At 39.3% G+C, this 12,500-nt stretch overlaps 1 protein-coding gene across 1 annotated transcript in view; it reads right to left on the bottom strand.

Moving 5' to 3' along the window:
• Positions 1–12,500, bottom strand: part of LOC113800943 (galactoside alpha-(1,2)-fucosyltransferase 1) — a 22,771-nt gene that overhangs the window by 495 nt on the left and 9,776 nt on the right. Inside the window, exons 5-6 of the mRNA XM_070143476.1 lie at positions 4,877–4,962; positions 1–77 (exon numbers count right to left, since the gene is read on the bottom strand). The exon at positions 1–77 is cut by the window's left edge and continues 495 nt beyond it. Coding sequence (XP_069999577.1) covers positions 1–77; positions 4,877–4,962 — 163 coding nt within the window. The remainder of the gene's footprint in view (positions 78–4,876; positions 4,963–12,500) is intronic.

Raw genomic sequence — 12,500 nt, 5'->3', positions numbered from 1 at the left:
GAAGGTCCCGTAGCTGATGATGGTGTGGGCGCCGAGGGACAGGAGGGCAATGTCGTTCACAGGGTTCCTCTGGCTTCCTGGAGGAGGAGGAGGAGGAAGGAGGAGGAGGAGGAAGGAGGAGGAGGAGGAAGGAGGAGGAGGAAGAGGAGGAGGAGGAGGAGGAAGGAGGAGAAGAGGAAGGAGGAGGAAGGAGGTGGAAGAGAGAGGAGGAGGAGGAAGGAGGAGGAGGGAGGGAGGGAGGGAGGGAGGAGGAGGAGGGAGGAGGAGGAGAGGAGGAAGGAGGAGGGAGGAGGTGGTGGAGGAGGGTGGGGAGGAGGAGGAGGAGGGAGGAGGAGGAGGAGGGAGGAGGAGGAGGAGGAGAGGAGGAAGGAGGAGGAGGGAGGGAGGGAGGGAGGGAGGAGGGAGGAGGAGGGAGGAGGAAGGAGAGGAGGAGAAGGAGGAAGGAGGAGGAGGAGGGAGGAGGTGAGGAGGAGGAAGGAGGAGGAGGGAGGAAGGAGGAGGGAGGAGGTGGAGGGGAGGAGGAGGGGGGAGGGAGAGGGAGGAGGAGGAGTGGTGGAGGAGGAGGAGGTGGTGGAGGGGAGAGGAGGAGAGGGTGAGGGAGGAGGAGGAGGAGAGGAGGAGGAGGAGGAGGAGGAGAGGAGGAGGAGGTGGAGGAGGGAGGAGGAAGGAGGAAGGGAGGAGGTGGAGGAGGGAGGAAGGAGGGGTGGGAGGAGGAGGAGGAAGGGAGGGTTAGGAGGAGGAGGAGGAGGAAGGAGGAGAGGAGGTGGAGGAGGAGGAAGAGGAGGAGGAGACGAGGAGGAGGAGGAGGAGAAGGAGGAAGGAGGAGGAGGAGGAGGAGGAAGGAGGAGGAGGAGGAAGGAGGAGGTGTGGGAGGAGGAGAGGAGGTGGTGGAGGAGGAAGGAGGAGGAGGAGGAGGAGGAGAGGAGGAAGGAGGTGGAGGAGGAAGGGGAGAGGAGGAGGAGGAGGAGGAGGAGGAGGTGGAGGAGGAAGGAGGAAGGAGGGAGGGAGGAAGGAGGAGGGAGGGAGGAGGAAGAAGAAGGAGGAGGAGGAGGAGGAAGGAGGGAGGAAGGAGGAGGAAGGAGGAGGTGGAGGAGGTAGGTGGAGGAGGAGGAGGAGGAGGGAGGAGGAGGAGGAGGAGGGAGAAGGAGGACGAGGAAGAGGAGGAGGAGGAAGGGAGGAGGAAGGAGGAGGAGGAGGAAGGAGGAGGGAGGAGGAGGAAGGAGGAGGAGGAGGGAGGGAGGGAGGGAGAGGGGATGGAGGAGGGAGGAGGAGGAAGGAGGAGGAGGAGGAGGAAGGAGGAGGAGGAGGAGGAGGAGGAGGAGGAAGGGAGGATGGTGGAGGGAGGGAGGGAGGGAGGAGGAGGAAGGAGGAAGAGGAGGAAGGAAGGAGGAAGGAGGAGGAGGGAGGAGGAGGAAGAGGAGGAGGAAGGAGGAGGGAGGGAGGCAGGAGGAGGAGGTGGAGAGGGAGGAGGGAGGAGGAGGAGGAGGAAGGAGGAGGAGGAGGGAGGAGGAGGAAGAAGGAGGAGGAGGAGAGAGGAAGGAGGAGGAGGAAGGAGGAGGAGGAGGGAGGAAGGAGGAGAAAACTTGAGGCATTTCCTGTGAATGGGTGTTTGGGTTGTTGACGAGTGGGGGGGGGGGGTAGCGTATGGAGGGGGGGGGTCGAGTGTGCATTTTTTTGTGTTTGGTTTGGAGAGATTTTTTGTTCTTTTGTCTTCGTATTAGTTTACCTGTCTGTGTACGTGCATATCTCTCTCTCTCTCTCTCTCTTCTATTTCTCGTCTCTCTCTCTCTCTCTCCCTCTCTTTCTCGCTTACTCGCTCTCTCTCTCTCTCTCTCTCTCTCTCTCTCTCTCTCTCTCTCTCTCTCTCTCTCTTTCCTCCCCTCTCTCTCTCCTCCCTCTCTCTCTCTCTCCCTCCCTCCCTCTCTCCCTCCCTCCCTCACTCTCCCTCTCCCTCCCTCCCTCCCCTCCCTCCTCTCTCCCTCCCTCTCTCTCTCTCTCTCTCTCTCTCTCTCTCTCTCTCTCTCTCTCTCTCTCTCTCTCTCTCTCTCTCTCTCTCTCTCTCTCTCTCTCTCTCCCTCCCTCCCTCCCTCCCTCCCTCCCTCTCTCTCTCTCTCTTTCTCTCTCCCTCTCTCTCTCTCTCTCTCTCTCTCTCTCTCTCTCTCTCTCTCTCTCTCTCTCTCTCTCTCTCTCTCTCTCTCTCTCTCCCCTCCCTCTCTCCCCTCCCTCTCTCCCTCTCTCCCTCTCTCCTCTACCTCTCCCTCTCCCTCTCTCCCTCTCTCCCTCCCTCCCACCCACCCTCTCTCCCTCACGCCCTCTCTCCCACCCTCCCTCTCTCCCTCGCTCCCATCTCTCTCTCCCTCGCTCCCTCCCTCCCTCTCTCCCTCCCTCCCTCTCTCCCTCTCCCTCTCTCTCTCTCCCTCTCTCTCTCTCTCTCTCTCCCTCTCTCTCTCTCTCCCTCCCTCTCTCTCTCTCCCTCCCTCTCTCTCTCTCTCCCTCCCTCTCTCTCCCTCCCTCTCTCTCTCTCCCTCCCTCTCCTCTCTCTCCCTCCCTCTCTCTCTCTCTCCCTCCCTCTCTCTCTCTCTCTCTCCACTCCCTCTCTCTCTCTCTCCCTCCCTCTCTCTCTCTCTCCCTCCCTCTCTCTCTCTCTCCCTCCCTCTCTCTCTCTCTCTCTCTCTCTCTCTCTCCCTCCCTCTCTCTCTCTCTCCCTCCCTCTCTCCCTCTCTCTCTCTCTATGAGTGTGTGCGTAGTGAAACTCTACCTATTTTTTATATAACTTCTCTAAGAAAGGTCAACACACATTTATTTTTTTTCTTCTAATATTAATATCACTATTTTTATGATCCGGTTCGAGATTGAGAATGACATTTTTCATTTGATTGCAAATGCAGTCAGTCGTTTGATACAAGTGTCGCAGATTTCAGTAAGTAAGCAAGTAAATAATTATTTCAGTAAGTAAGCAAGTAAATAATTATTTCAGTAAGTAAGCAAGTAAATAATTATTTCAGTAAGTAAGCAAGTAAATGATTATTTCAGTAAGTAAGCAAGTAAATAAGTAAAGTAGGCAGATATGTAAGTAAGTAGGACGTGTTTAGACGCAAGATTTCAAAAGGAAAAAAAATTATATATACATATGTGTGTGTAAATAACATATAAATAAAGATAGGATGGCAGTAAACGACATGAACACACGAGGCACATACTGGCACTTGGCACTGGATCGAATTCTGTTCGGTAGTTGCATATGCTGGATTTGTACGTATGTGTTGTATTACTATGAGGTGAAAGTACCTGCAGACGCACTAATGTAGTTAAGTACAAAGGATGTTTTTTACATTTACATACTGTGTACACTGATAAACTGTGATAGATGATATACACGCACATGCACATACACACACGCATACAAACACACACACACACACACACACACACACACACACACACACACACACACACACACACACACACACACACACACACACACACACACACACACACACATACTGTAAACATGTATGTATATATGTATATACAAGTAAATATTAAACAAATCTGATATCAGTGTGTGGTTGGTGACAAAATAGAATGAATTAAAATAGTTTTTTTCCAAGTGAAGAAATAAGAATTAATTATGGTTTTCCAAATTAACTTGCCAGCAATATGAATAATGTATGTAATAGCAGAGAGAGAGAGAGAGAGAGAGAGAGAGAGAGAGAGAGAGAGAGAGAGAGAGAGAGAGAGAGAGAGAGAGAGAGAGAGAGAGAGAGAGAGAGAGAGAGAGAGAGAGAGAGAGAGAGAGAGAGAGAGATAAGAGAGGGAGGGAGGGAGATGAGAGAGATGAAGACAGATGAGAGAGAGACAGATGAGAGAGAGACAGATGAGAGAGAGACAGATGAGAGAGAGACAGAGAGAGAGAGAGAGAGAGAGAGAGAGAGAGAGAGAGAGAGAGAGAGAGAGAGAGAGAGAGAGAGAGAGAGAGAGAGAGAGAGAGAGACAGATGAGAGAGAGACAGATGAGAGAGAGACAGATGAGAGAGAGACAGATGAGAGAGAGACAGATGAGAGAGAGACAGAGAGAGAGAGAGAGAGAGAGAGAGAGAGAGAGAGAGAGAGAGAGAGAGAGAGAGAGAGAGAAAGGAGAGAGATAAGAGAGAGGGAGAAGAGATGAGAGAGAGGGAGAGAGATGAGAGAGAAGGGAGAGAGATGAGAAGAGAGAGGGAGAGAGATGATGAGAGAGAGGGAGAGAGATGAGAGAGAGGGAGAGAGATGAGAGAGAGGGAGAGAGATGAGAGAGAGGGAGAGAGATGAGAGAGAGGGAGAGAGATGAGAGAGAGACAGATGAGAGAGAGAGAGAGAGAGAGAGAGAGAGAGAGAGAGAGAGAGAGAGAGAGAGAGAGAGAGAGAGAGAGAGAGAGAGAGAGAGAGAGAGAGAGGAGAGAGAGAGGGAAGAGAGAGAGACAGAGAGAGACAGAGAGAGAGACAGAGAGAGACAGAGAGAGAGAGAGAGACAGAGAGAGAGAGAGAGAGAGAGAGAGAGAGAGAGAGAGAGAGAGAGAGAGAGATGAGAGAGAGATGAGAGAGAGAGATGATGAGATAGAGAGAGAGAGAGATGAGAGAGAGAGAATCAGAAAGAGAAGAAAGAGATAGAGAGAGAGACAGATACAGACAAATAGAATGAGACAGACACACAATCAGAGACCAAAAGACAAAAATAAAGACAAAATGAGACTAAAAAACAAAATAGAGAAAGAGAATACGAAACAACGAAAGATTTAAAAAAAAAGAGAAATCAGAGAAAAAAAAAATAGAAGTCAAGACACGAATTCGTAACAATGAAACTTCATCACCACCAATATTACTAGATGGTCCTTACTCACCTGCAACCACCACATCACCACCTTCCAACACCTTGCGGCACCACCAGTGGTCGTCACTCACCACCACGAACACAGGATTCACCACTCTGAGGAAACAGGCAACAGCGTGAGGAATGTCGGGAAACAGAATAACATTGTCGGGAAACAGAATAACAAAAGGAAACAGAATAACAAAGGGAAACAGAATAACAAAAGGAAACAGAATAACAAAAGAAAACAGAATAACATTGTCGGGAAGCAGAATAACAAAAGGAAACAGAATAACAAAGGAAACAGAATAACAAAAGGAAACAGAATAACAAAAGGAAACAGAATAACAAAAGGAAACAGAATAACAAAGGAAACAGAATAACAAAAGGAAACAGAATAACAAAAGAAAACAGAATAACATTGTCGGGAAACAGAATGACAAAAGGAAACAGAATAACAAAAGGAAAGAGAATAACATTGTCGGGAAACAGAAATAACAACAGGTAACAGAATAATATTGTCGGGAAACAGAATAACAAAAGGAAACAGAATAACAAAAGGAAACAGAATAACAAAAGGAAACAGAATAACAAAAGAAAAAAGAATAACAAAGGGAAACAGAATAACAAAAGGAAACAGAATAACAAAGAGAAACAGAATAACAAAAGAAAACAGAATAACAAAAGAAAACAGAATAACATTGTCGGGAAACAGAATAACAAAACGAAACACAATAACAAAAGCAAAAAGAATAACAAGAAAGAGAATAACAAGGAAACAGAATAACAAAAGGAAACAGAGAATAACAAAAGGAAACAGAATAACAAAAGGAAACAGAATAACAAAAGGAAACAGAATAACAAAGGGAAACAGAATAACAAAAGGAAGAGAATAACAAAAGGAAACAGAATAAAAAAGGGAAACAGAATAACAAAAGGAAACAGAATAACAAAAGAAAACAGAATAACATTGTCGGGAAACAGAATAACAAAAGAAAACAGAATAACATTGTCGGGAAACAGAATAACAAAAGAAAACAGAATAACATTGTCGGGAAACAGAATAACAAAAGGAAACAGAATAACATTGTCGGGAAACAGAATAACAAAGGGAAACAGAATAACAAAAGGAAACAGAATAACAAAAGAAAACAGAATAACATTGTCGGGAAACAGAATAACAAAAGAAAACAGAATAACATTGTCGGGAAACAGAATAACAAAAGGAAACAGAATAACATTGTCGGGAAACAGAATAACAAAAGGAAACAGAATAACAAAAGGAAACAGAATAACAAAAGGAAACAGAATAACAAAAGGAAACAGAATAACAAAAGGAAACAGAATAACAAAAGGAAACAGAATAACAAAAGGAAACAGAATAACAAAAGGAAACAGAATAACAAAGGGAAACAGAATAACAAAAGGAAACAGAATAACAAAAGAAAACAGAATAACATTGTCGGGAAGCAGAATAACAAAAGGAAACAGAATAACATTGTCGGGAAACAGAATAACAAAAGGAAACAGAATAACAAAAGGAAACAGAATAACAAAAGGAAACAGAATAACAAAAGGAAACAGAATAACAAAAGGAAACAGAATAACAAAAGGAAACAGAATAACAAAAGGAAACAGAATAACAAAAGGAAACAGAATAACAAAAGAAAACAGAATAACATTGTCGGGAAACAGAATAACAAAAGGAAACAGAATAACAAAAGGAAACAGAATAACAAAAGGAAACAGAATAACATTGTCGGGAAACAGAATAACAAAAGGAAACAGAATAACAAAAGGAAACAGAATAACAAAAGGAAACAGAATAACAAAAGGAAACAGAATAACAAAAGGAAACAGAATAACAAAAGGAAACAGAATAACAAAAGGAAACAGAATAACAAAGGGAAACAGAATAACATTGTCGGGAAACAGAATAACAAAAGGAAACAGAATAACAAAAGGAAACAGAATAACAAAAGGAAACAGAATAACATTGTCGGGAAACAGAATAACAAAAGGAAACAGAATAATATTGTCGGGAAACAGAATAACAAAAGGAAACAGAATAACAAAAGGAAACAGAATAACAAAAGGAAACAGAATAATATTGTCGGGAAACAGAATAACAAAAGGAAACAGAATAACAAAAGGAAACAGAATAACAAAAGGAAACAGAATAACAAAAGGAAACAGAATAACAAAAGGAAACAGAATAACAAAAGGAAACAGAATAACAAAGGGAAACAGAATAACAAAGGGAAACAGAATAATATTGTCGGGAAACAGAATAACAAAAGGAAACAGAATAACAAAAGGAAACAGAATAACAAAAGGAAACAGAATAACATTGTCGGGAAACAGAATAACAAAAGGAAACAGAATAATATTGTCGGGAAACAGAATAACAAAAGGAAACAGAATAACAAAAGGAAACAGAATAACAAAAGGAAACAGAATAACAAAAGGAAACAGAATAACAAAAGGAAACAGAATAACAAAAGGAAACAGAATAACAAAAGGAAATAGAATAACAAAAGGAAACAGAATAACAAAAGGAAACAGAATAACAAAAGGAAACAGAATAACAAAAGGAAACAGAATAACAAAAGGAAACAGAATAACAAAAGGAAACAGAATAACAAAAGGAAACAGAATAACAAAAGGAAACAGAATAACAAAGGGAAACAGAATAATATTGTCGGGAAACAGAATAACAAAAGGAAACAGAATAACAAAAGGAAACAGAATAACAAAAGGAAACAGAATAACAAAAGGAAACAGAATAACAAAGGGAAACAGAATAACAAAAGGAAACAGAATAATATTGTCGGGAAACAGAATAACAAAAGGAAACAGAATAACAAAAGGAAACAGAATAACAAAAGGAAACAGAATAACATTGTCGGGAAACAGAATAACAAAAGGAAACAGAATAACAAAAGGAAACAGAATAACAAAAGGAAACAGAATAACATTGTCGAGAAACAGAAATAACAACAGAATAAAAGTGGGATAGTAAACAATGGTAGAGAGTCTTTGGTGATAGATATAAAGTGATGGGATTGTGGGATACTTATAAGTTATAGATAGTTATAGAATAGTTATATCTGAAAATATATAGCTATGGAATAGTTATATCTGAAAATATATAGTTATCGAATAGTTTATAAGTGAAAATGTATAGTTATGTAATAGTTATAAGTAAAAATATATATTTATAGTGTACTTAAAAGTGAAAATTTATAGTTATGGAATAATTATAAGTGAGAATAAAATTAATGTGTCAACAAGTGATATCAATTGCAGGAAAAAGCTGTTCAAATTCCATGAGAAGGTAATTTTGATAATCCATTACTAATTAATTACAATGGATATGAATAATTATTATATAACATTGCCAGTTATACTGAATTATTCCTTTTACGATTAAGACTAACTATAATGAAAATGTAAAATTTCGAAATAACTCACGAGGTACAAAATTTTACATACGCAATCCCTTTGAAATCATGATTTTATACACTTGTTCACTTAATCCTTTTCTCGCATCATCGGTCTAGCAATATCATCTATAAATATATTCATGTGTCACTTGATTTATTTGAGTTTCTTTACATATTCATACATTATGATAATTTTCCAATTTATCTATTGTCTTTTTTCTTTCTATATATTTTTTCAATTTATAAAAGCTATCAGACAACCAATATATTTATCGCTAAGTTCGTTTCTAAAGTTAAAATTATCTCATTATGACAACAAGCATATCCTGTTCTAATAGAGCACATTAGCAATTGAAAATAGATGGAAAAACAGGTGCAACTTTTTATAACAAGGTCAGAGATAATTTGTACGTATATTCATATATTTCTTTTAGTATGAACATATGCGTCTACATTTCTGTCTATCTATTTGTCTCTCTGTATATCTTATCTATTCGTTTATCTTCATATTTTTTATATCTTTTTGTCTCTCTATCTGTCTGTCTATCTGCCTAACTATTTTGTATCTATTTATCTATCTATTTAATCACCCATCCATCTATCCATCTATCAGTTTATCTATGTATCAGTCTATCTAATTATGTATCTGTCAATCCACCCACCCATCCATCTATCAATTCATTCATCTATCTATCTATCTGTCAATATCTATCCATCATCCCCCCCACTTCCATATGTTTCTTTGTCTGTCTAACTATCCATCCATTCTTCCATCTGCATATCTATCCGTCTATCCATTCATACATTCATTCATCTATCTGTATCTATCTATATATCCATCCATCCATCTGTCTATTTATCCACCTATTCATCTATCTTTCTATCCATCTACCGATGTCTATCTCTCGTTCTCTCTCTCTCTCTCTCTCTCTGTCTCTCTCTCTCTCTCTCTCTCTCTCTCTCTATCTCTATCTCTCTCTTACTATCTATCAATCAGTCTATCTATCTATCATCCTATCTATCTATCTGTCTATCAGTCCATCTATCTATCTATCAGTCCATCTATCTATCAGTCCATCTATCTATCTATCAGTCCATCTATCTATCTATCTATCAGTCCATCTATCTATCTATCTATCAGTCCATCTATCTATCTATCTATCAGTCCATCTATCTATCTATCTATCAGTCCATCTATCTATCTATCAGTCCATCTATCTATCTATCTTTCTATCAGTCCATCTATCCATCTATTTATCTATCAGTCCATCTATCCATCTATCTATCTATCAGTCCATCTATCCATCTATCTATCTATCAGTCCATCTATCCATCTATCAGTCCATCTATCCATCTATTTATCTATCAGTCTATCTATCCATCTGTTTATCTATCAGTCCATCTGTCCATCTATTTATCTATCAGTCCATCTATACATCTATCTATCAGTCCATCTATCCATCTATTTATTTATCAGTCCATCTATCCATCTATTTATCTATCATTCCATCTATCCATCTATTTATCTATCAGTCCATCTATCCATCTATTTATCTATCAGTCCATCTATCCATCTATTTATCTATCAGTCCATCTATCCATCTATTTATCTATCAGTCCATCTATCCATCTATCAGTCCATCTATCCATCTATTTATTTATCAGTCCATCTATCCATCTATCTTTCTATCAGTCCATATATTTATCTATCAGTCTATCTATCCATCTAATTATCTATCAGTCCATATATCCATCTATCTTTCTATCAGGCTATCTATTTATCTATCAGTCTATCTATCCATCTATTTATCTATCAGTCCATCTATCCACCTATTTAGCTATCAGTCCATCTATCCATCTATTTATCTATCAGTCCATCTATCCATCTATCAGTCCATCTATTTATCTATCAGTCCATCTATCCATCTATTTATCTATCAGTCCATCTATCCATCTATTTATCTATCAGTCCATCTATCCATCTATTTATCTATCAGTCCATCTATCCATCTATCAGTCCATCTATCCATCTATTTATCTATCAGTCCATCTATCCATCTATCTATCAGTCCATCTATCCATCTATTTATCTATCAGTCCATCTATCCATCTATTTATCTATCAGTCCATCTATCCATCTATTTATCTATCAGTCCATCTATCCATCTATCTATCTATCAGTCCATCTATCCATCTATTTATCTATCAGTCCATCTATCCATCTATTTATCTATCAGTCCATCTATCCATCTATCAGTCCATCTATCCATCTATTTATCTATCAGTCCATCTATCCATCTATCAGTCCATCTATCCATCTATTTATCTATCAGTCCATCTATCCATCTATTTATCTATCAGTCCATCTATCCATCTATTTATCTATCAGTCCATCTATCCATCTATTTATCTATCAGTCCATCTATCCATCTATTTATCTATCAGTCCATCTATCCATCTATTTATCTATCTATCCATCTATTTATCTATCAGTCCATCTATCCATCTATTTATCTATCAGTCCATCTATCCATCTATTTATCTATCAGTCCATCTATCCATCTATCAGTCCATCTATCCATCTATTTATCTATCAGTCCATCTATCCATCTATTTATCTATCAGTCCATCTATCCATCTATTTATCTATCAGTCCATCTATTTATCTATCAGTCCATCTATCCATCTATCAGTCCATCTATCCATCTATTTATCTATCAGTCCATCTATCCATCTATTTATCTATCAGTCCATCTATCCATCTATTTATCTATTAGTCCATCTATTTATCTATCAGTCCATCTATCCATCTATCAGTCCATCTATCCATCTATTTATCTATAAGTCCATCTATCCATCTATTTATCTATCAGTCCATCTATCCATCTATCAGTCCATCTATCCATCTATCTATCAGTCCATCTATCCATCTATTTATATATCAGTCCATCTATCCATCTATTTATATATCAGTCCATCTATCCATCTATTTATCTATCAGTCCATCTACCATCTATTTATCTATCAGTCCATCTATCCATCTATTTATCTATCAGTCCATCTATCCATCTATCAGTCCATCTATCCATCTATTTATCTAACAGTCCATCTATCCATCTATTTATCTATCAGTCCATCTATCCATCTATCAGTCCATCTATTTATCTATCAGTCCATCTATCCATCTATCTATCTATCAGTCCATCTATCCATCTATTTATATATCAGTCCATCTATCCATCTATTTATATATCAGTCCATCTATCCATCTATCTATCTATCAGTCCCTCTACCCATCTATCAGTCCATCTATCCATCTATTTATCTATGTCCATCTATTTATCTATCAGTCCATCTATCCATCTATTTATCTATCAGTCCATCTATTTATCTATCAGTCCATCTATCCATCTATTTATCTATCAGTCCATCTATCCATCTATTTATCTATCAGTCCATCTATCCATCTATTTATCTATCAGTCCATCTATCCATCTATCAGTCCATCTATCCATCTATTTATCTATCAGTCCATCTATCCATCTATTTATCTATCAGTCCATCTATCCATCTATTCATCCATCTATTTATCTATCAGTCCATCTATCCATCTATCAGTCCATCTATCCATCTATCTATAAGTCCATCTATCCAACTATTTATCTATCAGTCCATCTATCCATCTATTTATCTATCAGTCCATCTATCCATCTATTTATCTATCAGTCCATCTATCCATCTATTTATCTATCAGTCCATCTATCCATCTATTTATCTATCAGTCCATCTATCCATCTATTTATCTATCAGTCCATCTATCCATCTATTTATCTATCAGTCCATCTATTTATCTATCAGTCCATCTATCCATCTATTTATCTATAAGTCCATCTATCCATCTATTTATCTATCAGTCCATCTATCCATCTATTTATCTATCAGTCCATCTATCCATCAGTCCATCTATTTATCTATCAGTCCATCTATCCATCTATTTATCTATCAGTCCATCTATCCATCTATTTATCTATCAGTCCATCTATCCATCTATTTATCTATCAGTCCATCTATCCATCTATTTATCTATCAGTCCATCTATCCATCAGTCCATCTATTTATCTATCAGTCCATCTATCCATCTATTTATCTATCAGTCCATCTATCCATCTATTTATCTATCAGTCCATCTATCCATCTATTTATCTATCA

The sequence above is a fragment of the Penaeus vannamei genome, chromosome 30 (genome assembly GCF_042767895.1).
Source record: "Penaeus vannamei isolate JL-2024 chromosome 30, ASM4276789v1, whole genome shotgun sequence".
Taxonomy (NCBI): domain Eukaryota; kingdom Metazoa; phylum Arthropoda; class Malacostraca; order Decapoda; family Penaeidae; genus Penaeus; species Penaeus vannamei.
The sequence above is the reverse complement of the archived record's forward strand: the minus strand, read 5'-3'. Positions and strand labels throughout refer to the sequence as shown.